At 66.7% G+C, this 24,181-nt stretch overlaps 2 protein-coding genes across 10 annotated transcripts in view; one reads left to right on the top strand and one right to left on the bottom strand.

Annotated features, from left to right (window-relative positions):
• Positions 1–1,180: 1,180 nt before the first annotated feature.
• LMTK1 (lemur tail kinase 1) lies at positions 1,181–21,706 on the top strand. 5 transcript variants are annotated; one of them, XM_088065278.1, is made up of 15 exons: positions 1,181–1,281; positions 10,794–10,927; positions 11,875–12,016; positions 12,846–12,925; positions 13,034–13,152; positions 13,653–13,740; positions 13,890–13,951; positions 14,609–14,693; positions 15,313–15,434; positions 15,548–15,697; positions 15,778–18,841; positions 18,961–19,129; positions 19,304–19,531; positions 19,677–19,889; positions 20,722–21,706. In XM_088065278.1, exons 1-14 carry the CDS (start codon positions 1,197–1,199, stop codon positions 19,703–19,705), a joined length of 4,557 nt encoding a protein of 1,518 aa, XP_087921404.1. In that variant the 5' UTR covers positions 1,181–1,196; the 3' UTR covers positions 19,706–19,889; positions 20,722–21,706. The 5 variants fall into 5 exon arrangements, with proteins under 5 accessions (XP_087921404.1, XP_087921402.1, XP_087921406.1 ...); XM_088065276.1 differs by having other exon boundaries at positions 13,818–13,951; XM_088065280.1 differs by lacking the exon at positions 1,181–1,281 and adding an exon at positions 8,963–9,647 and having other exon boundaries at positions 13,818–13,951.
• BAIAP2 (BAR/IMD domain containing adaptor protein 2) overlaps positions 21,355–24,181 on the bottom strand; it is a 38,407-nt gene continuing 35,580 nt past the window's right edge. For 3 of the 5 annotated variants that reach the window (XM_088065293.1, XM_088065291.1, XM_005530670.3), the window contains one exon: positions 21,366–23,487. Coding sequence is in view for 3 of the 5 variants with exons in the window: in XM_088065291.1 (XP_087921417.1) it covers positions 23,418–23,487 (70 nt within the window). In the remaining 2 variants the exon portion in view is untranslated. Of the gene's footprint in view, positions 23,488–24,181 lie in introns of all 5 variants that reach the window. The other 2 variants (XM_088065294.1, XM_005530672.3) reach the window with 2 other exon arrangements.

Raw genomic sequence — 24,181 nt, 5'->3', positions numbered from 1 at the left:
TCACCTGCTACCCCTGGCAGAGGGACTGGGGGGGGGTCCTGTGGGACAGAGCTGCTCCAGAGCAGAGAAATGCGGAGGCAAAGGAGAAGGGAGAAGGGAGAAACTGGCTCCAACGTGTTTATTCTCCCAGCAGCCGGTAATTTTTCCAGGCCTGTATCTATTTGTGGCAACGTGACATGTGCAGCGTGGTGCTGTTCTGTGCAGGCTTGAAGGCTTGTAAAAAATTAATCGTGTACGCAAAATTTGGCTTTAAATATTCAAACTGGCGGTGGGGATGTGCGAGCCCCGTGCTCAGAGCTGATCCCAGCAAAGGGTGGGACAAGGGGGTTCCCAGGAACGGGATGGGACAGGATGGGCCAGGATTGTCCTGCCATGACCCCGAAGGAAAGTCCAACCTGGTTCCCCGGTGGGCTCGGGGACCAGTGGCACCCACAGCTTTGCCAGGGTCTGGGTGAAGCTGTGGGATGTTCCCTGCCAAGAAATTGGGAGCGCTGGGTTTTGAAGCATCCCATGTTTGGAGGGCCCACTCCCATGTGCCAGGGCTGTGGCGTCGAGCAGACGAGGCCGAGGGGGGACCCCGCACCGGGGGCCTGGCTGGGGCTGCGGGGGGCTCTGCTCACCCTCGGGATGGGACCGGGGGGCTGCAGGGTGCGGCAGAGATGGGGTGCAGGGTGCGGGGGGTTGAGGGGCTGGCTGGGGGCAGAGCTGCCCATCCCATCCCTGTTTCCCATCCCTGATCGCGGGAAGCCGGCGGTGCCCGGGGTGGGTCAGGGTCGGAGCAGTTCCCCTTGGGGGGTCCCAGCCCCGCTCCCGGAGGGTCCTCTCCCCACTGCGTGGTCCCCTGCGTGGTCCCGACCCCGCTCCAGGGTGGCGGCTGCCCCTCGGGGGTCCCGTCCCGGTCCGGGAGGGCCCCACGGACCCCATCCATCCCTGCGGGACCGCTCGGGGGCGGCGGCGCATCCCGGGGGGGAGGACGCGGGTCCCGGTGCGCCCCCGGGGCTGCGCCTCCGCCACCTGCCGCCCCCGCCCGCCCGGTCCCGCTGCTCGGCGGCGGCGCGGCCCCTCCCCGGGGCACGGGGCGCGGGGCCGCGGGGCCGCCATGGAGGAGGAGCCGCCGCCGCCGCCGCCGCCGCCGCCGTGCCCAGCGCGGGGCCAGCGGCAGCCGGCGCCCGGGGGGCCCCCGCCGCCGCCGCGCCATGGGCCGCTCCCCCACCGCCGCCGCTGCCATGGCGGCCGCCTTCCTCAGCCCCAGCCTCGCCTTCAGCTCCCACTTCGACCCCGGTAAGTGCCGCAGCCCCGGGACTGACGGACCCGCACCCCCTCCCTCGCACCGAGCCTCCCCCGGTGCTCAGCCCCGCTCTGGCTGCCCGCGCTGCGCTGCCGGTGCACCGGGAACGAGCATCCCCGCATGGCGCTGCACCGCGAACAGAGCATCCCCTCCCCTTCATCACCGGGAATGTCACCGTACGGGCTCCCGGCTCTGACAGCCGGACCCGACCCGGTGTGGCGGTGTGACACCCTGGTGTGGTGCGTGGCCGGTGACACCCCGGTGTGACCGTGGGACATCCCGGTGTGACCGTGGGACATCCCGGTGTGGCGGTGGGACATACCGGTGTGACCGTGGGACATCCCGGTGTGACCGTGGGACATCCCCGTGTGGCGGTGGGACATCCCGGTGTGACCGTGGGACATCCCGGTGTGACCGTGGGACATCCCGGTGTGACCGTGGGACATCCCGGTGTGGCGGTGCGGTGGGATCGCTGCCGCAGCCGGGCGGCATTTTGTTCCGCGGGCTGGAGCGCGGAGGAATCCCGGGGCTGCTCTGCCTCTGAAGGCATCTCCGGGATTGAAACGGAATAATAACAACAGGGAGGATGGTGATGGTGAGAGGGAGGAAGACGGAGCCGGGGCTGAGCCCCCAGCGCCTGAGCCACGCTCCGGCCGGGGAGCCGGGGGCTGCGGGAGCCCGGCGGGGCTGGGGGAGCCGGCGGGGCTCGCTGGGGTGCCGGGGCACGGCAGCGATGTTTTGGGGCGCAGGCGTTATGTAAGCGCCGTGTTCCGGCCGCCGCGCAGCTGCAGGAAGATGCTGCAGCCGCGGAGCAGCTCGGGGCGGGCGCCTGCGGGGCGGGTTGGGGGCTGCGCCCGCCGCAGCCGCCCCTCTCCGCCGCCCCCCGCAGCCGCCTCGGGTCCCTCCCGGTGCAGGGCTGGCACCGCGCGGGCACCGGGAGCCCCCGGGGGGGCGCTCGGCTCCGGCCCTTTGTTTACCAGCCCGGGATAACGCGTGTCGGCTCCGGCAGCCCAGCGGCGGTGCCGCGGCTCCGGCGCCTCCTCTGGCACCGCGAAGGCGGCGGAACGGTGGCCGTGGCGGGCGCGGTGGTGCCGGAGGCTCCGGCTGTCGGTGCCGGGCTCCCGCATCCCTCCCCGCCGCCTTCCCGGTCCCTCCTTCCTCCGCTGCTCCCGCTGCGCACGGTCGGAGTCCGTGGGGGGATTTGGAAATGAGCCGCAGCAGGACTCACCGAACGGGGACTTTGTCCCCAGCCGCTCGTTATTCGCTTCTAAAATCTCATTATTTACATCCAAAATGCGGCAGTGCCGGGACGGCGGCGTTTGCCCGGCTCAGCCCTTGAGGAGATTTCGCTTTGGTTTTTGGTGTGGCCCCGTTCCACGGGAATCCTGCCAGCCCGGGGGCTCTCAAGGCATGTTTGGTTTCAGAAAGCCTTGTTTCCATCCCTGCCTGTCGCTGTGCTGCCAGGCCCAGGGCTCGGCGCTGCCGTGCAGCTGCCACCCACCAGCACCGCGAGAGGAATTAAAGGGGGGAAGAAACCAGATTCTGGATTTCACGGCTTTGTGGATTTGGTCCATGTGGCAGCAGCTCCTGCCCGTGTGGCATCGTGGCTGCCTGTGCCAGCCTGGCTCTCTGGGCTTGGCTTGTGCCAGGGAGGAGCCGGGGGAAGCAGTTTGCAGGGCATGATGGCACCACAGCTGGGACAGGACAAGGCCAGGGACTCTGGTGCTGCTGAGAGGAGCATCTCCTCCTTTCCTGGCCCTGCATTCCCTGGAAACGCACGGTTGGAAGCAACTGCTGTTGAAGCTGTGCCATAGGTGGCCTGGTGGCATGGAACAGTGACAGCAGTGTCACCTGGGGTGCCACAGGGATGAGCCACTGCCAATGCTCCTGCCTCACCTGCTGGTTTTGGCTTGTCCCAACATCTGTGTCAGGGATTCATTCCCTTCCAGGTGCTCTGGGGGAGGGTCCCGGCCCCGCAGCCTCGTTGTTCCCATCTCCCTTCAGCCATTCCCGGGCCAGGCCTGCAGATGCTCCTGCGGGGAGCACCGGAGCCACCAGTGGAGCACGAGCCAACCCTGCCGGGCCTCAAGGTGCATCCCACATCTCCTGGGCTTCCCGAGGAGATTGGGCACCCACTCCCCACCCTGGGGAGTCGAGCAAAAGAGAGGGCAGGGGGTGCCCCCAGCCCTGTGTTTTCGGGCCCACCTGGCACCTGTTGCCATCCCCTGCCCCAGGCCACTCAGTGACAGCAGTGTGACAAGTGCTGGTGCTCCATGTGCGGTGCCTCTGGCTGCTCCTGGCTTGAGGATGGGAAAGGCCTTGAGGGACTGTGGTGGCAAATCAGGGCCAGCCATGTTGTACAGGGCCGTACAGGAGTGAAGGTGCAGTTGGGACTGGACACACAGAGGGGATTTGGGGCAGGGCAGCGGGAGCTCCCAGGCTGGGAGGTGACAGTGGTGGCAGCACCGTGCCCAGTGTCCTGTCCCCCACTGGGGGATGGCACTCCGGGCTGGAGGGCAGCAGGAGCTGGGCACACAGGCAGGAGGTGACTCCTGGTGCCCACAGGGATGCCTGGGCAGGGTGGGGTGGCACGTGGCAAACCCCCTGTCCTGGCCCGGGGAACAGCCACAGCACAGCAGGGCAGCCAGGCCCCAGCTGGCTCGATGAGGGGACAGAGCCAGGATCCTATTCCCTGAGGGTGCCACTTTGCTCCCCCTTCTCCTCTCCCTCCCTCCTGCCCCACGCACACGGGCGGGTGTGTTCTGGAACGTTGACACCGATCCCTGTCAAACCCAATTAGGAGAAATTAATATGCCGGGGTTGAAAGGGCCCCGCGCTGCCGGGGGGAGCGGGGCTGTGACTCACGGGCTCCCTGCCCGGCCCTGCCTGGGACACCCTGTGCCAGGGCAGCCCGTGGCTCTGCCCTCCCTGGTGCCGCCAGAGCAGGGCTCCGGTGCCCTCCTTGCCTTGCTCTGGCACGCAGGGATGTGGGGCAGCAGTGGCACTGCCAGCGTGGTGCCAGGTGTGGGTTATGCCATGTCCTGCAGGGGTCTGCGCTTAGTGTTTGGTGTCTGTGGCCAGGCAGCATCCCAGCTTTTGCCTTGGTGTGACGTCACCTCCTCACGGTCCCACTGCTGGGCTGGAAAATCCCAGGATTTGGGTCAAAGGGGCACTTGGGCTGCTCTGGTGCCGTGGCTGAGCTGTTCCCACCCTGCACTGCACCGACCCGGCACGAGAAGAGGGGCACCACTGCCTGGGGTGGTGGCTGGTGGGAGGGTGGGATCCAGGGACGGTGGGATGCAGGGATAACGGTCCTGGCCGTGCACCGCTGCCTCTCCAGGGCTGGGCTGGGCTCCAGATGCTCTCCTGCCCCAGCCAAGCGGTTCCTCACATCGCCGGTGGGATTCAGCTCCCGGGTCTGGGCTGAGCCAGAGGGACCCCGTGGGGCAGTGTCGCGGGGCTGGCCAGGAGAGGAGCTGCTCTGTGCTGACTCAGCGTGCCCAGGGGCAGGAAATAAATCTCCTGTGGGCATTCATCCCCCTGACAGCCCGGGAAGCACCACTGGAGCGCGGCACAGCCGTCTCAGGACTGCCCCTGCCATCGCTGCCATCGGCTGAGCTCCGAGAGCCGCCCCAGGCCCGATGGCCGGGGATCCCGGGGGGACACGGAGCACCCTGGGATGCTCCAGAGCGGGCACCGAGCTCAGGGTGGAGCTCAGAACCGGCCAAGGGACAGTGAGGGTGTGGGGACCGTGGGTTTGGGAGGGCTGAGCACTGGAGCAATGGGAAGAGGCCCAGGATTTCCCGCAGAGCCGCTGTCCCACAGCCCAGACTGTTGGGGGAGATCCCGATTCCCACCCCTTCCCCTCTGCCAGCCGTGTCCACGTCCTCCCTGCAGCCTGGTGCCAGCAGCGGGGTTAACGCCGTTTGTTTTAATTACTGGAACGAGGGAAAATTCCAGTGTGGGCAAAGGGTGAAGTGGAGCAGCACTGCCCGCCTGGCTGGGCAGGGGATCCACGAGCTCCAGTCCTGCTGCCAGGCCACCCTGTCGGCCACCACGGCCCTTCACCTTCCCAAAATGCCTGTGTGCCCTGTGCCCACCCCCAGCCATCCTCGCTGCCATCCCTGTGGCAAAGGAGGGATTTTCCAGTCGCTCTGGTCTGTGTGTTCCTGCAGGTGCCAGGCGATTTGGGCACCAGGGACTGGCCCGAGGGTGGACACGGAGCAGGGAGGTGCCGAACATTCCCCAGCTCCATGCCCTGAGCACCCTCGATGCCGAGCAGCGCTGGGGCAGAGGGGTCCGGGCTGTGCCAGGGGGCAGAGCCAGACCCCGAGCCCGGGTTCCTGTGCCATGGGGCACCCCCAGCCCTCTCGCCCCTCGGCCTCCTCCTGCTCGGGCCCTGCTCCGGAGCCAGAGCTCCTCGTTTCATAACGAGCATTTGGGTTATAAATAGGCCGCCCCGCTCACTCTGCCGCTGTTACGTAAACGCTGCTGGGCTCGGCGAGAGCCTCGGCGTGCCCAGTGCCATGCACCCGGTGCCCAGTGCCGTGTACCCGGTGCCCTGTGCCCAGTGCCGTGTGCCCAGTGCTGTGTGCCTGGTGCCCGGTGCCCAGTGCCCGGTGCCTGGTGTCGTGTGCCCGGTGCCATGTGCCCAGTGCTGTGTGCCCAGTGCCTGGTGCCTGGTGTCCGGTGCCCAGTGCCGTGTGCCCAGTGCCGTGTGCCCGGTGCCCAGTGCCGTGTGCCCAGTGCCGTGTGCCCGGTGCCCAGTGCCGTGTGCCCGGTGCCCGGTGCCGTGTGGGACGGGCTTCACAGCCCCCACCCAGCGCTCACATCAAACACCAATCACGAGAGTTCAGTTTTAATAATCAATTTAATTATTAATAATCAATTTGAGCTTGCTTTGCATGCCTTTTATAGTATTCTTTTTTTTTTAAATTACAATATATTATTATAACCTTAATAATTCTATAAACAAGATAGACTATATAATGATACCTAAAAATACAATATATTAGTGTATGCAATCATATATAGAATTACACATGGTAATTCCGTGTATAATTCTATATATAATTCCATACACAATTCCAATATGCTATATATATGTAATAATAGTATATTACTACTATATATTATTATAATATACAGTATTATTAAAATCACATAATAATAATTATATTATCATAATAATATTAGTATTATTTTCCATGGAAACTGAGGGAATTGCTGGCTCTTGGCTCTGCATCAGGGCGGGCTTTGATGGAGGAACTTGATTTTTTGTCCCTAATCAGGCTGACACGCGTGGTGTGCGCGCAGCAACGCCGGAGCCCGGCCTGTCCCTCGCACAGCCCTTGTTTTTATTTCGTTGCTTCAGAAAACGATAGATGATTTTCTTTTATTTTCTGCCTATTTATTTTTTGCTGCTGTTTCAACCCAAGATGGTAAAACCAGAATTAAAGGGCAGAATCAATCCTTTTGGTGAAATACGCCACATTAAAAGATACAGAAGGAGAAGGGATTAGCCAGGCGTGCCTGGAATTCACAATTAACTCATCTATTAATCACCAGAGAGGCTGCCTGAACGGCTCTGGCTCTTCCTGGTGGGAAAAGGTCTCCAGCCATGGGATAAAGGGCGCTGCTCCCTGCTCCTGCTCTTGGGGAGAGGATGCCCAGGTCCTACCACAGCCCGGTGGAGGAGGCTCTGGGTACCACAGCGAGGGACGCCAGGATCCTGAGGCATCCCAGGATTCCAGAGAATCCCAGGATCCTGGAGCATCCCAGGATCCCAGAGCATCCCAGGATCCTGGAGCATCCCAGGATCCCAGAGCATCCCAGGATCCCAGAGCATCCCAGGATCCCGGAGCATCCCAGGATCCCGGAGCATCCCAGGATCCCAGAGCATCCCAGGATCCCGGGGCACCCCAAGGGACGATGCTGTGGGTACCGGCTCCATGCCAGGCTCCTGGCTGGCACCGTGGGTACTGCCAGCCCCAACCCGGTGCTCCCACGGCAGGGCCTTCCGGGCTCAGGGACACAGCTCAGGGGGGCCATCCCGCTTCCTGCTGGTGCCTCAGTTTCCCCCAGCGCTGCACAGCCCCCAGGCCCAGGCTGAGCTCGCAGCCCAAATGGCAGCGGGGGTTTTGTGCCGCCTGGGCGCGTGTGGGTGAGCAGAGCGCGCGTCCTGCGGGCTGTGAAATTGCTTCCCTGGGAGCTGCCCATGGACACAGGAATTAACGTGATGCCAGGGCTGTGCCTGCACCGGGAGAGTGGATGGGGCTGGGAGCGAGCAGCCCGTGGCCGGAGGGGCTGAGGGACATGAGTGTTTGATCCTGCCCAAATCCCGTCCCAATCCTGCCCCAATCCTGCCGCAATCTTGCTCTGCTCCCTCTCCAAATCCCGCCCTGCTTCTGTCCAAATCCTGCCCCATTTTCTGCCCCAATCTTGCGATGCTCCCTGCCCAAATCCAACCTTTCCCAGCAGGATCTGGCATGCTTCCAGGCTGGAATCCGCGGTAGGTGGCAAGAGGGCAGGGGGATGTACGGACCGTGCTCCCAAGGCCCAGAGCATCCATCCCCTTCCGGATGATCCTGCGAGCCCTCCCAGGGCAGCGGGGAAACTGAGGCACAGGCTGTCTTGCGGCAGGTCCTGCAGCGAGGGGCCCGGTGGGAGCGGGGGTCGGGGCGTGCCCCGTGCCCGTGGGGCAGCGTTTGTGCCCGTGGCCTCGCCCGGACCGGGAGCCCCGGCTCGGCCCTTCCGCACACGTCAGCCGCCGCTGGCCGGGCGGGCTCCGCCGGCTCCGCCGGGATCGCCGGGATCGCCGGGCAGCATCGCCCCGCCGGCGGCCGGAGGCAGCGGGGCCGTGGCGGGCCCGGGGCCGTGAGTCAGCACGGGCGGTGGGGAGGGACGGCCGCGCTCCGGGGGGGGCAGCACCGGCCCCGAACCGGGGCCCTCCGGCCTCTGCCCGGCCCCGCCCGGAGCCGGCGGCGGCGCCGCGACCTGCGCTGGGTGGGCAACAGGCGGGGGGGCCAGCGCGGGCGGGATTGCGCCGGCTGCGGGAGCGCCGGGGCTTCCGTGGGGTGGGAGGGAAGCTGCTGCACCCCACTGCATCCCACTGCATCCCACTGCACCCCACTGCACCCCACTGCACCCCACTGCACCCCACTGCATCCCACTGCATCCCACTGCATCCCATTGAACCCCATTGCACCTCACTGCATCCCACTGCATCCCACTGCATCCCACTGCATCTCACTGCACCCCACTGCACCCCACTGCACCCCACTGCACCCCACTGCATCCCACTGCATCTCACTGCACCCCACTGCATCCCACTGCATCCCACTGCATCCCATTGAACCCCATTGCACCTCACTGCATCCCACTGCATCCCACTGCATCCCACTGCATCCCATTGAACCCCATTGCACCTCACTGCATCCTATTGAACCCCGCTGCATCCGGCATCCCCCCTCTTCCTCTGTGAAAGCCAGGGCTGGGTGTGAGACTGGGGCAGGTGCCCCTGGGGCTGTGGCCTGTCTGCTGCCACCAGCCCCCCCAGCAGCCCCCTCCCGCCGGGCTGGGGGTGAGGGTGGGGGACCCCTGACCACGGCCGGGAGGGTGGAGGGGCTGCGAGTGGTGCCGCAGCTCAGGGGGACGCATCGAGCTGGCCGCTCTCAGCCTGACCCCTGTGGTGAGGAAGGCAGGGGAGGGGTGGCTCCGGTGCCAGGGGACCTCGCTCCGGCTGGGAGAGTGGGAGGCAGAGCCTGGGAATGGAGGGCAGGATGCGCCCGATTTCTCCTGAGAGTCCTGGGGTACTTGAGGCTGCACTCAGCCAGCCCTGTGCCCCAGTGTCCCCTGTGTCCTGGTGTCCCTTGTGTCCTGGTGCTCCCTGCGCTCCAGCAGCTGCTGCTGCAGGTGCATCTGACCTGGTTCTGGGGTAATTTGGCATCTGAGATGACGCCACACTTCCATCACCGCTGCTGTGGGTGCAGGGAGGGAAGGTGCCAGTGGGTCCTGGCAGTGGTGCTGCCCCTGCCCAGTCCGGGCTGCTCGTGGCTCCCGGCTCTCTGGTTGTGCATGCGGGGAAACCGAGGCAGGACCAGCTGGATCTCACTGGCCTGTTGTCTTCTTTGGGAACCTCCAGTTCCCGAGCTGAGGGGCAGCTCAGCTGACGGTCCCCTCGGACGGGTTCCCGTCCCCGTGCTCTGCTCCCCGTCGCCGTTCAAAGGCTCTTTTCAGTGAGTCATTTTCTCTTTTGCTGTCCCACTATCCAGGGAAAATGGTGACGTTGGCGGTACAAAGTGTGTTCACCATGGAAACCAGCTGGAAGGGGGGGCACGCCGCCCCCCGCTCCTCCCAGGTTCGGCTTTGCATCCCGAGCCTCAGAAGATGGCTCTGGAGCTCCTTCCCTGATCCCTGGCATGGCTGGGCCGTGCCGAGGCCCGTGGGACCACTCGCTGCCATGCCGGGAGCCAGGGTACCCTGTGCCCCTGGAGCAGGGGAGCTGCCGGTGCCCACCGGGGCAGCAGAAGCTTCCCCAGCCCCCGGTGCCCTTCAGGTGCCGGTCTCAAGGACACACAGGAGCCTCGTGGAGCTCCGGAGCTGGGCAGCGTGGCCAGGGCACGGGGGCAGGGACGCTCCACGCTCCGTGTGCTGGAGCCGCGTGTGCGCCACGAGCATCCCCAGGAGCTCGGCCCCGCCTTGGTGACCCAGGGAGGGCCCGCGGCACCGGCGGGGTCTGTGCCAGGCCCGCGGCCCCTGTCCCAGCCGGGCACCGCGGGGCTGGGGGGGTCTCTGGTGACCGGCTCCGCTGGCAGTGCCACGACCTTCCGGCTGCTCCCACCACAAGGGCGCCGGTTGTTTGGGCAGGCTCCGGGCAGAATAGTAATGTGGCAGCTGCAGCTGGCAGCGGGGCCTGCTGGGGATGGGCACCTCCGCTGCCACCATGGGCACCGTGTGCCCTGCCGCCCCACGGGACGCTGCACAGCTGGAGTGGGGTGGCGGGTGCCGGGATTTGGGGTGTGCTGGTGCCCAGCCAGTGCAGCCTCGTCCCTTCCCCATGCCCTGGGCTCCTCCCAGTGTGGAGCTCATGGGACCAAATTCCTGCTCTTCCAGCTCCCGCGGGTGTCCCACCAACCTTGGGATGTCACCGTGCTGTGGCCAAACCCCCTGGGGGGGTAAATCCGGGGGCTGGGGCTCAGCTGGGTGGGGGTGCCTGGGACCCTCGAGCTGGTACAGCCCCTCTCCATGGGGTGTCATTGCCCCCCTGCATCCATGGGGACAATGCAACCCCATGCAGGTCCTGCCCGGGCTCTGGGGAGTCCGAGCTCCCCATTGAAGGGGACACACAGACACTGGGACCCCCGCTCCCACTGACTGCTCCCTGCCAAAGCCCCCGGGAGCTCTGATGTGCCCCCACATCCCATGAGCCCCACCAAGGGGATGCCCTGGCACAGCCCGACCCCTCCCTGGTGCCCCCAGCCCTGACCACCTCGTGTCCCCACAGACGGCACCCCCCTTAGCGAGCTCTCCTGGTCCTCCTCGCTGGCTGTTGTGGCCGTTTCCTTCTCGGGGCTCTTCACCTTCATCTTCCTCATGTTGGCCTGTCTGTGCTGCAAGAAGGGGGACATTGGCTTCAAGGTGAGCTGAGGGGCCGAGGGGGGTCCCCACGCCAGGGCAGGGGGCTCTTCCCAGGGACCCAGCGAGGGACAGAGGTGCCTGGGGGTCCCTGGTGCAGAATTCTCTGCCCCAGCGCCAGGGCTGGATGTGTCCTGGCTCAGGAGCAGTGCTTGGAGTTCAGCCCCTCACTGCCTGCCGGGGCTCAGCACACTGGGGGCTGTATCCTGGATCCCAGCTCCACAGAGCGTGCATCTGTGGGATTCAGGATCCTTGGGGTCGTATCCTGACCCATCCCTGCTCCCGGTTCCGTGCGGGGCCAGGCCACTCCACAGTTAAGGGCCCGGTCCGCACCCTCACGCCCCCGAGGGTGGGAGGCACCCTGACCTCACAGGCACAGAATGTGCCGAGAAAACGCTTTTTCCCTAATTGCTGAGATTTTTGTGGAGGCTTGTGGCGGCCGCGGCGGGAGGGGGTCAGGCTGGAGGGGACACGCCGGGTGTTGTGTAACCTCCCACAGCGCCGGAGCACCTCGCCGTGCCGGGGGGGGGGGGACAGTGACCCCCCGGTGCCCCCGCACTGCGTATTTAGGGGCGAGCGCCCGGCGGGACGCGGCGCATGGCCCGCGGTGGGACATGGCACACGGGGCAGTGCCGGGGGTGTCGGCAGAGCCATGAGGCACAGCCTGGCACGGCGAGATGTTCACCATCACCTACCTGCTCGCCCGGGCGGCTTTTGGGAGCCGGGGGCTGCCGGGGTGGCACAGACAGGTAATGGGACGGGGGCTGGGGAGGATGCGCCTTCCCCGTGTGCGGGCAGGGTTGGGTGGCATTTCAGGACAGGGAGGGTGGGATTTCTGGGCCCCCACGAGCCTGTCGGGGCAGAGGGGTGTTGGGGCACTACCAGCAGCGGGGAGCCCACAGGGTCAGTTGTCCCTGCTCGGTGTGTGACCCCCCCGCACCCTGAACCAGGAGTTTGAGAACGCCGAGGGTGACGATTACGTGACAGAGCTGTCGGCCCAGGGCTCGCCTGCCCCCCAGCATGGCCCCGAGGTTTATGTCCTGCCCCTCACCAAGGTGTCCCTGCCCATGGCCAAGCAGCCGGGGCGCTCAGGTAAGCCAGGGAGGCGGCAGGATCCCTGCATGCCGCGGTTGGGGGACCTCTCTTCGCTGGGCACGGGGTGATGCTGGGTCTCCCCTGCTGTGGAGGGACAGCTCCAGCGGAGCCCTGGCAAGGGACAGGCAGCCGAGGTCGCTGGGGAGCGCTGCAGGGTCCCCCTGGGCGAGGGTCCCTTGTCCCCATCTCCAGGCACTTGCGTGTCCCAGCCCAGGGGAGCAGCGCCGGGGTGGGACAGGACACGGCCACCCTGAGCGGTGACATCCACGAGTCCCATGTAAACAAGCCCACGAGTGGGAGAGGAATGTGGGGGGCGCCTGGCTGTGCCCCCTCCCAGCCCGTGTCACTCCCTGCCCAAAGAATGGCCACGGTGGGGGGGTTAGAGGGGACCAACAATGGCCCCATTGCTGCCTGCCCTTGGCACGGGCTCCCGAGGGGCCGGACTGTGCCGGGGGGGCCGGGAAGGGGCTAAATGCCAGCGCTGTGCCGGGCTCGGCTCTGCACACCCTGCGGAGGAGAAGGGGCAGGGAGCCAGCCCTGCTGCCATCCCGCTTGGAGACACTGATACCCCTCACATCCCCCTGATCGTGGGAGGATGCCTGGAGAAGAGGATGCCTGGGATGCAGGATTCCTGGGGATGGATGCTCCGGAGCATCCTGGGGGGGCAGGGGGCCCGGCACCGGATGGCACGGTGAGAACAGCAGGGCTCGGTGGGAGCGGTGGGGAGCACGGGCAGGTGGGCAGGGGGATGTGCGGGCAGGGGATGTGCGGGCAGGGGATGTGCGGGCAGGGGGACACGCGGGCAGCTGGATGGGCTCTGTTACAGTGCAGCTCCTCAAGTCGGCGGACCTGGGGCGGCAGAGCCTGCTCTACCTGAAGGAGATCGGGCACGGCTGGTTCGGCAAGGTGAGCCCAGGGACCCCCGGACCCCCCGCCCCGGTGGGACGCGGGGCCCCGGCTGTGCCAGGGGGGTTTGAGGTGTGCATGGAGGGACGAACCTGTCCCTTGCCCCAGGTGTTCCTGGGGGAGGTGAACTCGGGAATCAGCAGCACCCAGGTGGTGGTGAAGGAGCTGAAGGCGAGTGCCAGCGTGCAGGACCAGATGCAGTTCCTGGAGGAAGCGCAGCCCTACAGGTACCTCTGGGGTCACCCCACAGAGCCGGGAGCGGGATGCTGTGGCACGGGGGCAGATCCACTCCGTGCCACCTCCAGCTGCCGGGCAGAGCCGTGGTGCCCCTTGCAGGTGCTGGCTGAGCTCGGGGGCACCACAGATCCGTGCCTACATGGTGGCAGGACCGGGGCTGTGCAGAGCCACTGCCCGTGGCGTGGGGCACCAGTGAGGTCATGGGCAGAGCTGGCCCGGGGGGGGCACGGGGCCGCTCCTGCCCCAGCACAGCTGAACAAATGTCCCTTTGTGACACATCCCGGGCGCTGGGACGTGCTGGTACCCGCTCCCCGCAGCCCCTGTGGCAGCCCCAGTGCAGGCAGCACGATGGCTCCCGGGGGCTGGTGCCATTCCCCCGGCACGGGAAAGGCGATGCTTCCCGGGGGGGGTGACACCGAGCCTCCCACCGCAGTCCCGGCACAGGCAGGGCGGTGGTGCACAAACCCCCCCTTTGCTGTGCCCCACACAGAGCCCTCCAGCACACCAACCTGCTGCAGTGCCTGGCCCAGTGCGCCGAGGTCACCCCGTACCTGCTGGTGATGGAGTTCTGCCCGCTGGTGAGTCGCTGTGCCCCGCTCCCCGCGCTGCCCCCGCGGCTGCTGGGCACGGAGGGTGACAGTGGCACTGCCCGCAGGGTGACCTGAAGGGGTACCTGCGGAGCTGCCGGGGGGCCGAGGCCATGACCCCGGACCTGCTGACCCTGCAGAGGATGGCGTGCGAGGTGGCCTGCGGCGTCCTGCACCTGCACAGGAACAACTACATCCACAGGTAGGCTGGCCCGGCCTTCTGGGGGGAGCTGGGGGGAGCAATGCGGGGTCTGGATGGGGGGGTTCCCAAGGTGCCACTGCTCCTGCCCCACCGCTGCTCCTCCTGCCCAACAATATCCTGGTGCTGAGTGAGTTGCAGACGGAGACTCCAGCATCAGTGATTTTGTTGAGGAGGGGGCGCGCTGCCATCGGGGGCCACCGGAGTGTCCCCGGCTGAGCCCGGCTCTGCAGGTGGGTCCCCACGAGGGTGCTCAAGCTGTGGGAGGGGACATGGGGCCCCCAGCTGTGCTGGAGAGGGACTCCCTAAGGGCAGCCCGGCCTCGGTGGTCCCTGCTGCAGGAGGGGTCTCGGTGCGTGACCGGCTGCATGACCCGGCCAGTGCCGGAGCTGCAGCCCGGGAGCCCGGCCCCGTGCCAGGGCTGACACTGCCCGGGAACACCCGCCTTCTGCTTGGCTCGGCGTGTGACGGATGGACGGACGGACAGCGGCGCAGCTGGGGCGGCGCGGGCATTCCTGCTGTGCACTGAGAGCCGCGTTATCGGCACGCCCGGAGCCGGGCGGGGACCGGCCCCGCCGCCGCACGGCAGCCCCAGCCGGGTCCCCGGTGGGTGCCCCCCGAGTTCTCGGTGCCGCTGACAGCTCCGGCTTTGCTTGGCAGCGACCTGGCCCTGCGGAACTGCCTCCTCACCGCCGACCTCACCGTGAAGATCGGGGACTACGGGCTCTCGCACTGCAAGTACAAAGTAAGGCTGGTTGGAGGGAGGAGGGGGCTGGGGGCTGCGCGCTGGGGTCCCGCGGTACCCCCACGTACCCGCACCCCGGCACAGACCCGACTGAGCCTTCCCCCCACCCTCACGCATACAATCCTCCCCTCCCCAGCGGCGTCGGGGCACCCCTGCGTTTGTTGGGGTGCGGGGGAGGTTCAGACCACCCTGGGAGGGACCCTTAGTGCCAGCCGGTGTGCCCCCCTGAGCATGAAGGAGGGTTTCCCCCCACCCCGAGCGCCCTGGCACCCACCCAATGGCCTGGGCTGGTCCAGACGTGCCCCTCTGCCAGGCGCAGGTCCCTGCAGGCGGCACAGCCTGCGGCTGCCCACCCGTCCATTTGTCTCTCCGTCCCGCTCCAGTTTGCCCACGGCTCCTGCAGAGCTGGGACTGCCGAACGGGGGCTCGGAGGGGCTCGGGTGGGGGGAGAACGAGGGGAGGCGACAAGGGACAGCAGGTGCCAGGAGCAGAGTAGGACAGGCTGGGGGCAGATCTGGGGGAAGAAGGGGCGGTGGTGGAGGGTGGGGAGGCAGCGGTGCCGCTCTCTGACGCCATGGATTGACGTTCTCTTCTCGTACTGACCCTGCACACTTGGCAGGATGACTATTTCGTGACGGCCGACCAGCTGTGGGTGCCGCTGCGCTGGATCGCGCCCGAGCTCATCGATGAGGTGCACGGCAACCTGCTCGTGGTGGACCAGACCAAGGCCAGCAACGTCTGGTGAGCGGCTCTGGGGGGCACAGGGGGCTGCGGCCTCACGGGACGCGTGGGGGCTGTTTTGGGGGCGGTTTTGGGGGTTTCCCCGCACCCCCAGCATGGCGCCATGCCCGCAGGTCGCTGGGCGTCACCATCTGGGAGCTGTTTGAGCTGGGCAGCCAGCCCTACGACCACTACTCCGACCGCCAAGTGCTGGCCTACGCCATCAAGGAGCAGCAGCTGAAGCTGCCCAAGCCCCAGCTGAAGCTGTCGCTGTCAGAGCGCTGGTGAGGAGCCCGAGCTGCCCCCTCCCCTGTCCCCCAGCACGGGCGGGGGCCGGGCTGACGCTGGCCGCTCCCCACGGCAGGTACGAGGTGATGCAGTTCTGCTGGCTGCAGCCCGAGCAGCGCCCCACGGCCGAGGAGGTGCACCTGCTGCTGTCCTACCTGTGCGCCAAGGGGGCCACGGAGGCCGAGGAGGACTTCGAGAAGCGCTGGAATTCCATGAAGCCCAACGGCAGCGCCAGCGGCAGCCACCACGGCCCCGAGCTCTCGTCCTTCCCGCTGCTGGAGCAATTCTCGGCCGACGGGTTCCCCTCAGACGGGGACGACATCCTCACCGTCATGGAGACCAGCCACGGCCTCAACTTCGAGTACAAGTGGGAGCACACCAAGACCGAGCACTTCCAGGCGCCCCTGGGCTCCCTGAGCCCCAGCAGCGCCGCCCGCTACCACGACCTCTATTACCCGGCCACGACGGCGGGGCTCAGCCTGGGGGTGTCCCCGTCCTGCTACGAGTGCAAGGCCTCCGGCTGCCCCGGGGTGCCGGCGCCCGGCGTGGTGCCCATCCTGGGCGCCCACAGCCCCTCTCTGGGCAGCGAGTACTACATCCGCATCGAGGGTCCCGGCGAGGGCAGCGCCGAGCTGGATTATGCCATGTGCAGCTACAGCCCGGTGGGCGAGCGGGGGGCCCCGCGGCCCCCGGCCTGCTGGAGAGCCCAGGGCGGCCGCGGCGGCGGCACCTACGACTCGGACGGCAGCCCCACGGTGTCCCTGAGCATGGAGCCGCTGCTGGGCCACGCTCCCGCGGCCGAGGGCTCCTGGGAGTGCGCCGAGTACTACCCCTACCCCTGCCCCGGGCAGGAGCCCAGGGGCTACGAGCCGTCCCCCAGCCAGGGGGCCGAGGGGTACCTGCTGGAGGAGGAGCCCCCCCAGCCGGGCAGCCAGGACTGGCCCGTCCCCGCCTTCCAGCCCGGCGTCTTTGGCGACCCTCTGGGCGTCTCGCCGTCGGGGAACTGCGCCTACAGCCCCCCGGGGTACGGGGGCGCAGCGGGGCCGAGCGGGGCCCCGCCGGACTGCGTGGCGCTGGAGCTGGGCGAGGACAGCCCCCCCAGCGCCCCCCACCCGCCCGCTGCCAGCCCCCCGCCTCAGCGCCAGCCCTGGGCCTCCAACAGCTCCTCCAACAACAACATCGGCAGCGGCAGCCCCCGCGAGCCCCCGGCCGGCGACCGCTGGTGCTCCCGCCGCATGATCCCCTTCCGGGGGCCCAGGGCCAAGCCGCGGGGCACGGTGCCCCGCGGGCAGCCCCAGCTCGGGGGGTCCCCGCCGGGCCACGACTTCCTCCGCCCGCGGCAGGATCAGCCCCCCGCCATGGCCGGCGGCTCCTCCTCCCCGTGCCGCTCGCCCTCCCCGCGGCGGCAGGCCTGGCACGGCCGTGACTCATCACCCTGCGGCCCCGCGCAGCCCGGCACGCTGGCGGAGAGCCCCGCCGCGCCCCGGGGCCCCGCCGCGGCCCCGCCACCTGCGCCGGGGGCCCCGCGCGATGCCCACCCCGAGGAGAGCTCGGCCGGGGAAAGCCCTGCCCGCAGCCCGCTGCCCCCCGCCGCCGCGGGGCCGGGGGAGGCCGCTCCCCCCGGGGCTGGCACGGCCGCCCCGAGCCCCGGCCCCCCCGGCGAGCCCGGCGCGGACGGAGCCCAGCCCGTACCGGAGCCCGCCGAGGCCCTCGCCGAGGCCGCGGCCGAGAGCGGCGCCTGTGCCGCCGCCGACGCCGACCGGACTCCGGACAAGACCTTCTCCAGCAGCAGCTTCCCCAGCGCGGACGAGGGCAGCGACGAGGACACGGCCGAGCTGACCTCCGGCGTCTTCACCGACTTCTCCGGGGAATACACGGAGCGGGCGGAGGCGGCCCCCGCGCTCAGGTCCCTGCAGAAGCAGGTGGGGACGCCGGACTCGCTGGAGTCGCTGGACATCCCCTCCACGGGCAGCTCCTGCGAGGTGCTCAGCCCCGGAGCCTTCGCGCCCGCCGGCCAAGCCCGGGCCCTCGACAGCGGCTACGACACCGAGAACAACGAGTCCCCCGAGTTCGTCCTTAAGGAGCCCCACGAGCCCCGGGAGCCCGAGGCCTTCGGACAGCTGGGGAAGCCGCCCCCGGGACTGCCGGGGGGCGAGGGCGAGGCTGCGGCCCCTGAAACGCGGCTGCCCAGTGGCCCGGGGGCCGAGCCGCCCGGGCTGGCCGAGAAGAGCCCCTACCGTGACTCTGCCTACTTCTCCGACTGCGACGCCGAGGCCGAGCGCGGCCACAAGGACGAGGGGGACAGCGATGGGTCCCGCACCCCGGAGGCAGAGGAGGGTCCCCGCTGCCCTGCGCAGGACATAGGGCGAGGAGAGGACCCGCTGCACCCGCCGGGGGCTCCCGGCAGCCCCCCGGCAGCGCCTGGCGCGGCGGTGGCGGTGCCCGCACCGGCGGCGGCGGCTTTGGAGGGGATCTGGGGGGGGACGGAGGCCGGGAGCTCACGGGAGCGGGCACCTGGCACCGAGCAGAGCCCCGCTGGCACGGGGCTGGTGCCGGGCAGCCCCCCGCGCCCTGACACGGACACCTGTCCCCCGGGCTCCGTGACCCCCAAGACTTTCCTCTTGACCCCGGTGCCGGTGAGCCCTGGGGAGCCATCAGCTGTTGGAGGCACCTGCGTGCCCCAGGGCGCCCCTGGACTTGGGGGAGCCACCGTGGGGGACAAACTGACTGTGACCCCCGCGCTTGGGGAGCTGGGGCTGCCCCTGGAGGGGACTGGGGCGGGCGATGCTCCGGGGGGTCCCAGCACGCTGCTACCTGGGGGCGAATTGCGGCCGGGGCTCTCCCCGCCCCCGTCTGCCCCCGAGCGCCGCGAGGAGCCGGAGGAGGAGGAGGAGGACACGGAAGACAGCGACGAGTCGGATGAGGAGCTGCGCTGCTACAACATCCAGGAGCAGAGCGAGGAGAGCGAGGAGGAGCCGGCGGCCGTGCCCATCGTGGTGGCCGAGAGCCAGAGCGGCCGGAACCTGCGCAGCCTCCTCAAGATGCCCAGCCTGCTGTCCGAGTCCTTCTGCGAGGACCTGGAGCGCAAGAAAAAGGCCGTCTCCTTCTACGACGATGTGACCATCTACCTCTTCGACCAGGTGCGTGCCTTGGGGGCCAGAGCCGGGAGCTGGGCACGGCTCCACAGCATTTTGGTGATGGGAACCATCTCCAGCCGAGCCCCCAGTGAGGTTCCTTCCTGCTGTTTCCCCATCACCAGGAAAGCCCCACACGGGAGCTGGCTGAGCAGAGCTTCCCAGAGCCCACCCTGCCTTCGGGGCAGCCCCCCTCGCCTTCGGGGCAGCCGCCTGCCAGTGGCAGCCCCCCCAGCCCCACGGACAGGCTCGGGGCCTCCGACGACTCTTCGGACGGCAACGCCTCGGAAGAGAGTGAGAGACCAGGAGCTCGTGGGGCTGGTGATTGTGGGGTGGTGGGAGGGCTGCGGTTGTGGGGTGGTGGGGAGGCAGCTATAGGGTCATGGGGACAGTGGGGAGGCGGTGCTGGGGTCAGAGGTTATGGTGGAACTCTCACAGTTGGCTCAGCCCCTTCACTTTGTATCCCAGGCGGTGGCTTCGAGTGGGACGATGACTTCCCTCTGATGCCAGTGAAGCCGTCCCTGGTGGCCTCGCTGCCGGGGACGCCGGCGGAGCCCCCCGCGGCCGTGCCCGCCCTGGTGCCGGCGCAGAAACAGGTGCTGCCCATCCAGTTCTCCCGGTTCACGGTCTCTCCTGCCCCGGTGTCCCGGTTCTCCATCACCCACGTCTCCGACTCGGACATGGACTCCATAGGAGGTGAGTCCCCCTCGGGATGCTGCTCTGTGGGTACCCAGTGCTGTGAGCCGTGGGACGGGGCCCCGTGGGGAGGGTCACCCCTGTGTCAGGCCGGGGGTCCCGCGGGGGGCCGGGACCCTCTCACGGCTGTCTCTGCCCCTTGCAGGCAGCAGCGAGGACGGTGACCGGGAGTGAGCCCGCCGGGACGCAGCCGGCATTGCCCCGGCACCGGGGCGGCGCAGGACGGCGGGGCCGGCGCGGGGGCCGCCCGTGGGCTCCCACACCCCGCTGGGCAGTTTTTAGGCAGATTTTATCGGAAGGAACTCGTTTGCTGCTTGGAGTGGGAGCGGGGCCGGCGCGGCCCCCGCGGGGCCAGGCGGTGGGTGACGGTGGTGGCCGTGCGTGTGCGGGTGGCTGTGAGCGTGCGTGTAAAATACACACTTATATATATATATATACACATATATATATATAAATTATAGCGTTTCAAGGGTAGTGCCCTGACCTTGCTAACATTTGCGGAGTGTCCTCCCCAGTGACGTTCCCCCTTGGCTTCTTGCCCACATGTGCTCCCCGAGGCGGTTTGTCCCCACACCCTTCTCCCCCGGGCTGTCCCCTCCCTGTGCCGTGTGCTCAGTCTTGCACCTTGTGGCAGCTTGGCTGTCCCACCGTGTCCCACAGTGTCCCACAGCTGCCCCATGGCTGCCCCAGAGACGCTCCATGACATTCCTGACCGAGGGGCCACTGGCTGCTGCCACTCTGGATGTCACTCCCTGTGCCAGGGGTGCCACCGGCTACCCAGAGTGGTCCCCATGGCTTTGGAGCTCCCCTCCCTTGGTTTGCAGGGATCAGTCCCAGCTGGGGACCCTGAGGACTGCTGGGACCCTTGTCCATTGGAGTGGGGAGCAACACTGGCTGGTTGTGGGGGGAATATCCCCCACCGGGAGCCGCCAACCTGACTATTTTTGTATTTAAACAAAAATTAAAATACCCCAACCCCACCCCAAAACCAAAACTTGCTGTTGACTGAACCCACATTGATGCGATTTTAAGTTATTGCTGCCAAAGAGACTTATTGGGGAGCGGGGGGAGGGGGGCGCGCTCGTGGTTCTTTGTTCCGTTTTGGGTTTTTTTTTTGTTTGTTTCTTTCTTTGTTTTGTTTTGTTTTTTTTTTAATTCATTCGAGGCTTAGGATAATTGTGCAATTCCAGCTTCCGGAAGGAAATAGAAGTAAGCGGAGCTGAGCGAAACCTTGAATTCAGGGCTGGTTCCTTTTGGGGTCTATAGACCAAACCCTGAGGTGAGAAATGTCCCCCCCTGAGCCCCTGCCCCTGTCCTGGCTCCTGTGTAGGGGGACGAGGGACACTGCACAGACAGCAGCCACGTGGCATGGGGCTGGTGCCACAGGATGATCCCACCCTGGGCTGGACTCAGCAGGACCCTGGGATGAGCCCGTGCCCACCCCAGCCTGGCACCGCCATGGTCCCAGCCCGGGGCTGGCAGGGGTGTCCCCAGCCTCACCCCCCCTCTCCCTCCTCCCCTGGCCAGCCCTGGGGCTGTGTCCCAGCTGGAGCACCCTCGGTGTTCAGGAGGCTGCTGTGGGGGCCAGGGGCTGTTCCCCTGCCCAGGTCACAGCCAGGGCCCTGGGGGACCCCAACTTCAGCGCCAGGGTGGCCGTGCCACCCCCCCATACCCCCACTGCTGATTCCTCCTCCTTGCTAAGCAATGAGTGCTTAGTTAGTGTTTTATTTAAGCCCCCCACCTGGCCTGTAACCCCCCCCCCAGCCCAATTCCCCCAAACTTTTTCCTCACCCTTTACAACAGGGGGGCCACCCCCCGCACTGCCCTGGGCTGCAGCACCCAGGGGTGCTGCCCATGCAGGACTGGGACGCTCCCAGGACTCCCTTCCCACACCACCCACCCTGCCACCCCCTGATCCCCCTTCCCTGCACCCCCCAGCACCACCCCACACCCCGGGTTTGGTCTATGGTGCCGCAGGTCCCGGCTCCGGAGGGCGGATGAGGACAGAGCTGTGGCTTGGGTAACTTTTTTAATAGAAAGGCTCTTCTTACATGGTCTATTTTCTCAATACGGGTCATAATTGCTGTATTTTTTATCAGTGCTGATTTCCATACAGCTCCCAGCATGTGTGTCAAATCTCATCAGGCCAATAATAAAGTTTTTAAAATATCTTAAGCCGTTTCCTGCCCCGATCATTGCCCAGCACCCAGGATGGAGCCAGCTCGGGAGGGCCCCGGCCACGCTCCAGGGCCAGGCAGGAGCCTCTGGCCAGGGAAAACGCTGCAGGAGGGAGGGCTGGGGGAGGTTGAATTGCTCAAAAATTATGTTTTCTCATAAAAAATTATTTCAGGTTACGTCTTCCAGGTGCCACCGAGCCAGGAGGTGCCGCGAAGCCCCCGGGGCTGGCTGGAGCCAGGGTGGCAGCTTGGGGGGCACGGGGGTGGAAGAGGACATCGCAGTGGCCGAGGGGACCCCAGGCCTGTCCCCACCCCGGGCTGAGACCACCAACCCTCTCCCATCCCCTGCCCCACCCCTTTCCCTCGCCCCTGCCCCGTCTGGCCCCCACCCATCTGCTCCAGCCCTGGGAGAGGAGCAGGAGGCACGGGAGAGGAAGAGGAGGCACATCATGGAGCAGGGAAGCCTCGTGCAGAGCTGGAGCCTGGGCAGCCACAGGAGAAGCTGTTTTCCTGCAGTGGAGCTGGGAAAGCCATCAGAGGGGACACAGGAGAGATGAGGCACCACATCCAGCTGGACCGAGCCCCCTGGGCTGGGGACACTCTGTGCCCGGCCAAGTGCCCAGCCAAGCACCCCCTGCCCGGGCTGTGGGACTGGGACACGCTGCACCAGGGCTCAGAAAGTGCAAAAGGAGAAATACAACAGAAAAAGCAAAAAACTCTGTTTGGGTTCAACCGCTCAGCCATGGGAGACACGGTTCCCACCTGGAAACACTCTTCTCCCTGTTTTTGGAGCAAGGATGTGACCCTGGTCACTCAGGAGCTGCGGGAAGGGCTGTGGGAGCCGCCTCGCTCGTGGGCACCCCCGGCAATAAGCTTAGCAAGTGTGCATATATATATTTGTATATATTTATCTCTATCTATCTCTCTCTCATGCAGCCCTAGGAACAGAGGAAGAGCAAGCAGCCAAGCAAGAGGTCCGGAAGGGAGCTCCTGTCTGCAGGGAGCAGGAGCACCCCAAGGCTCACTCACACACTGCCCTCGCCCCCACAAGTGGTTTTTTCCTAGCTTATATTTTACAGCAGTACCGTAATTCCCTACAGTATCCCGAGCCCTGGCGCAGCAGGAGCTCTGGGAGCGGAGCTGACCCCTTCCCAGCGGGGGCTGCAGTGCTGGCACCATTGCCCTGTCCCAGCCTGGAGCCTGGGGTGGGCACCTGGGGTCTGCTGGGAGCCTGGGAGCTGCCTGTGCCCCCCACCTTGCAGGGGTGTCCTGCCTGGCCTGGGGTCCCTCCCGTGTGGGCAGGGAGAGCAGGGGGACAGGGTCCTCTCTGCCATTGCTGCCCCACTGGAGCTCTGTGAGCCCACGGGGAGTTATCCTCCGGCTGAGCCCGTTTCTCCACCCACAGCAAGCTGCTGCTGGGCCTGGGAGCCACCCTGGCCCTGGGCCGGGCTGCTCTGGCTCCGGGAAGTGCCACCTTAGCGCAGGCAGGGGACAGGTGACATGGCAGCACCGTGACCCTCTGCCACCGAGGGAGTCTAGAGAAGAGAGATCTAGGGCACTAGCTTGAGCCTTTGGCTTTCAAAGCAGCAGGATTAATTAATAAATTCCACCTAAAAATGGAGTCCTGGGGAGCTGGACATGCAGCGGCGAGGATGAGGATGAGGAGGATGAGGAGTGGCGAGTGCCACGCGGGCGCCAGCGCTCCCGGATCAGCTGATGAGCGGAGCAGAGCGGTCGTTCGTCACCGTTGGCTTCAGCTGGACGTTGGCAAAGGGGTTCCTGTGGAGGAAGAGGAAGAGGGAGGAAGAGTTAACAGGGGGTGGAGGCCTGGACAGGACAGGGCACCGGCACGGCGAGCGGCAACTGGCGAGACCCCGGGACCAGCAGCGCTTGGGGAGGGGTTAAAGTGGAAAAGCTCTGCCTTGCGGAGCCCCCGGCCGAGCTGCCCCGCTCCTTGAGCTGCCCCCGCTCCTCAGCTGCTCTCCCAGCTAAGCCGTGGTGGGTCAGAGATGAGCCGAACGCTGCTGCAGGGGGATTTGTCCTACCTCGCTCTCCAGCCCACGGCTGGGGCTGGCACCGGGGGCCGGGGCTGATGGAGCTGCTCCAGCCTCCTCCGAGGCTGGGCTCAAACCGTTCCCACAGATGGGAGCACTGTGGGATCAGCCAGCCCTGGAGCAGGGGGCTGTGGCTTCACCTCCTGGCCAGGGGCAGAGCTGGCAGCTCCCTGCAGAGCCCTTGTGCTGCCTCTGGAGAAGTTAATATCCAAGAGGAAGAGTGTGGGAGACTAAGGACACCTGGGTGAGCTTGTCAGAGTCCAGAGCCCAGAGAGGCTGACCTTGGGTTTCACCTACCTGGGGTGTCCCCAGCACCCTCCTGCTGCCACCGTCACTTGGCCAGGACAGGGTACAAGGACTGCCTTGGCACAGGGAGCATCCTTACCCCTTCTCCAGGAGGTGCCCTGTGTCCTCTCCCA

Source organism: Pseudopodoces humilis, chromosome 21 (genome assembly GCF_049639895.1).
Source record: "Pseudopodoces humilis isolate 2021_Gansu_Grassland_sample_001 chromosome 21, ASM4963989v1, whole genome shotgun sequence".
NCBI lineage: Eukaryota > Metazoa > Chordata > Aves > Passeriformes > Paridae > Pseudopodoces > Pseudopodoces humilis.
This window is presented reverse-complemented; position numbering and strand designations above follow the sequence as displayed.

What these genes read in the sequence shown, in the direction of transcription:
- LMTK1 (XM_088065276.1), top strand. Translation starts at nt 1,197, where the DNA reads ATGGGCCGCTCCCCCACCGCCGCCGCTGCCATGGCGGCCGCCTTCCTC. An exon ending in TCTCGCACTGCAAGTACAAA is followed by an intron (nt 14,694 to 15,312) that starts GTAAGGCTGGTT and finishes CACACTTGGCAG; the next exon opens with GATGACTATTTCGTGACGGC. An exon ending in CCATCTACCTCTTCGACCAG is followed by an intron (nt 18,842 to 18,960) that starts GTGCGTGCCTTG and finishes CCCCATCACCAG; the next exon opens with GAAAGCCCCACACGGGAGCT.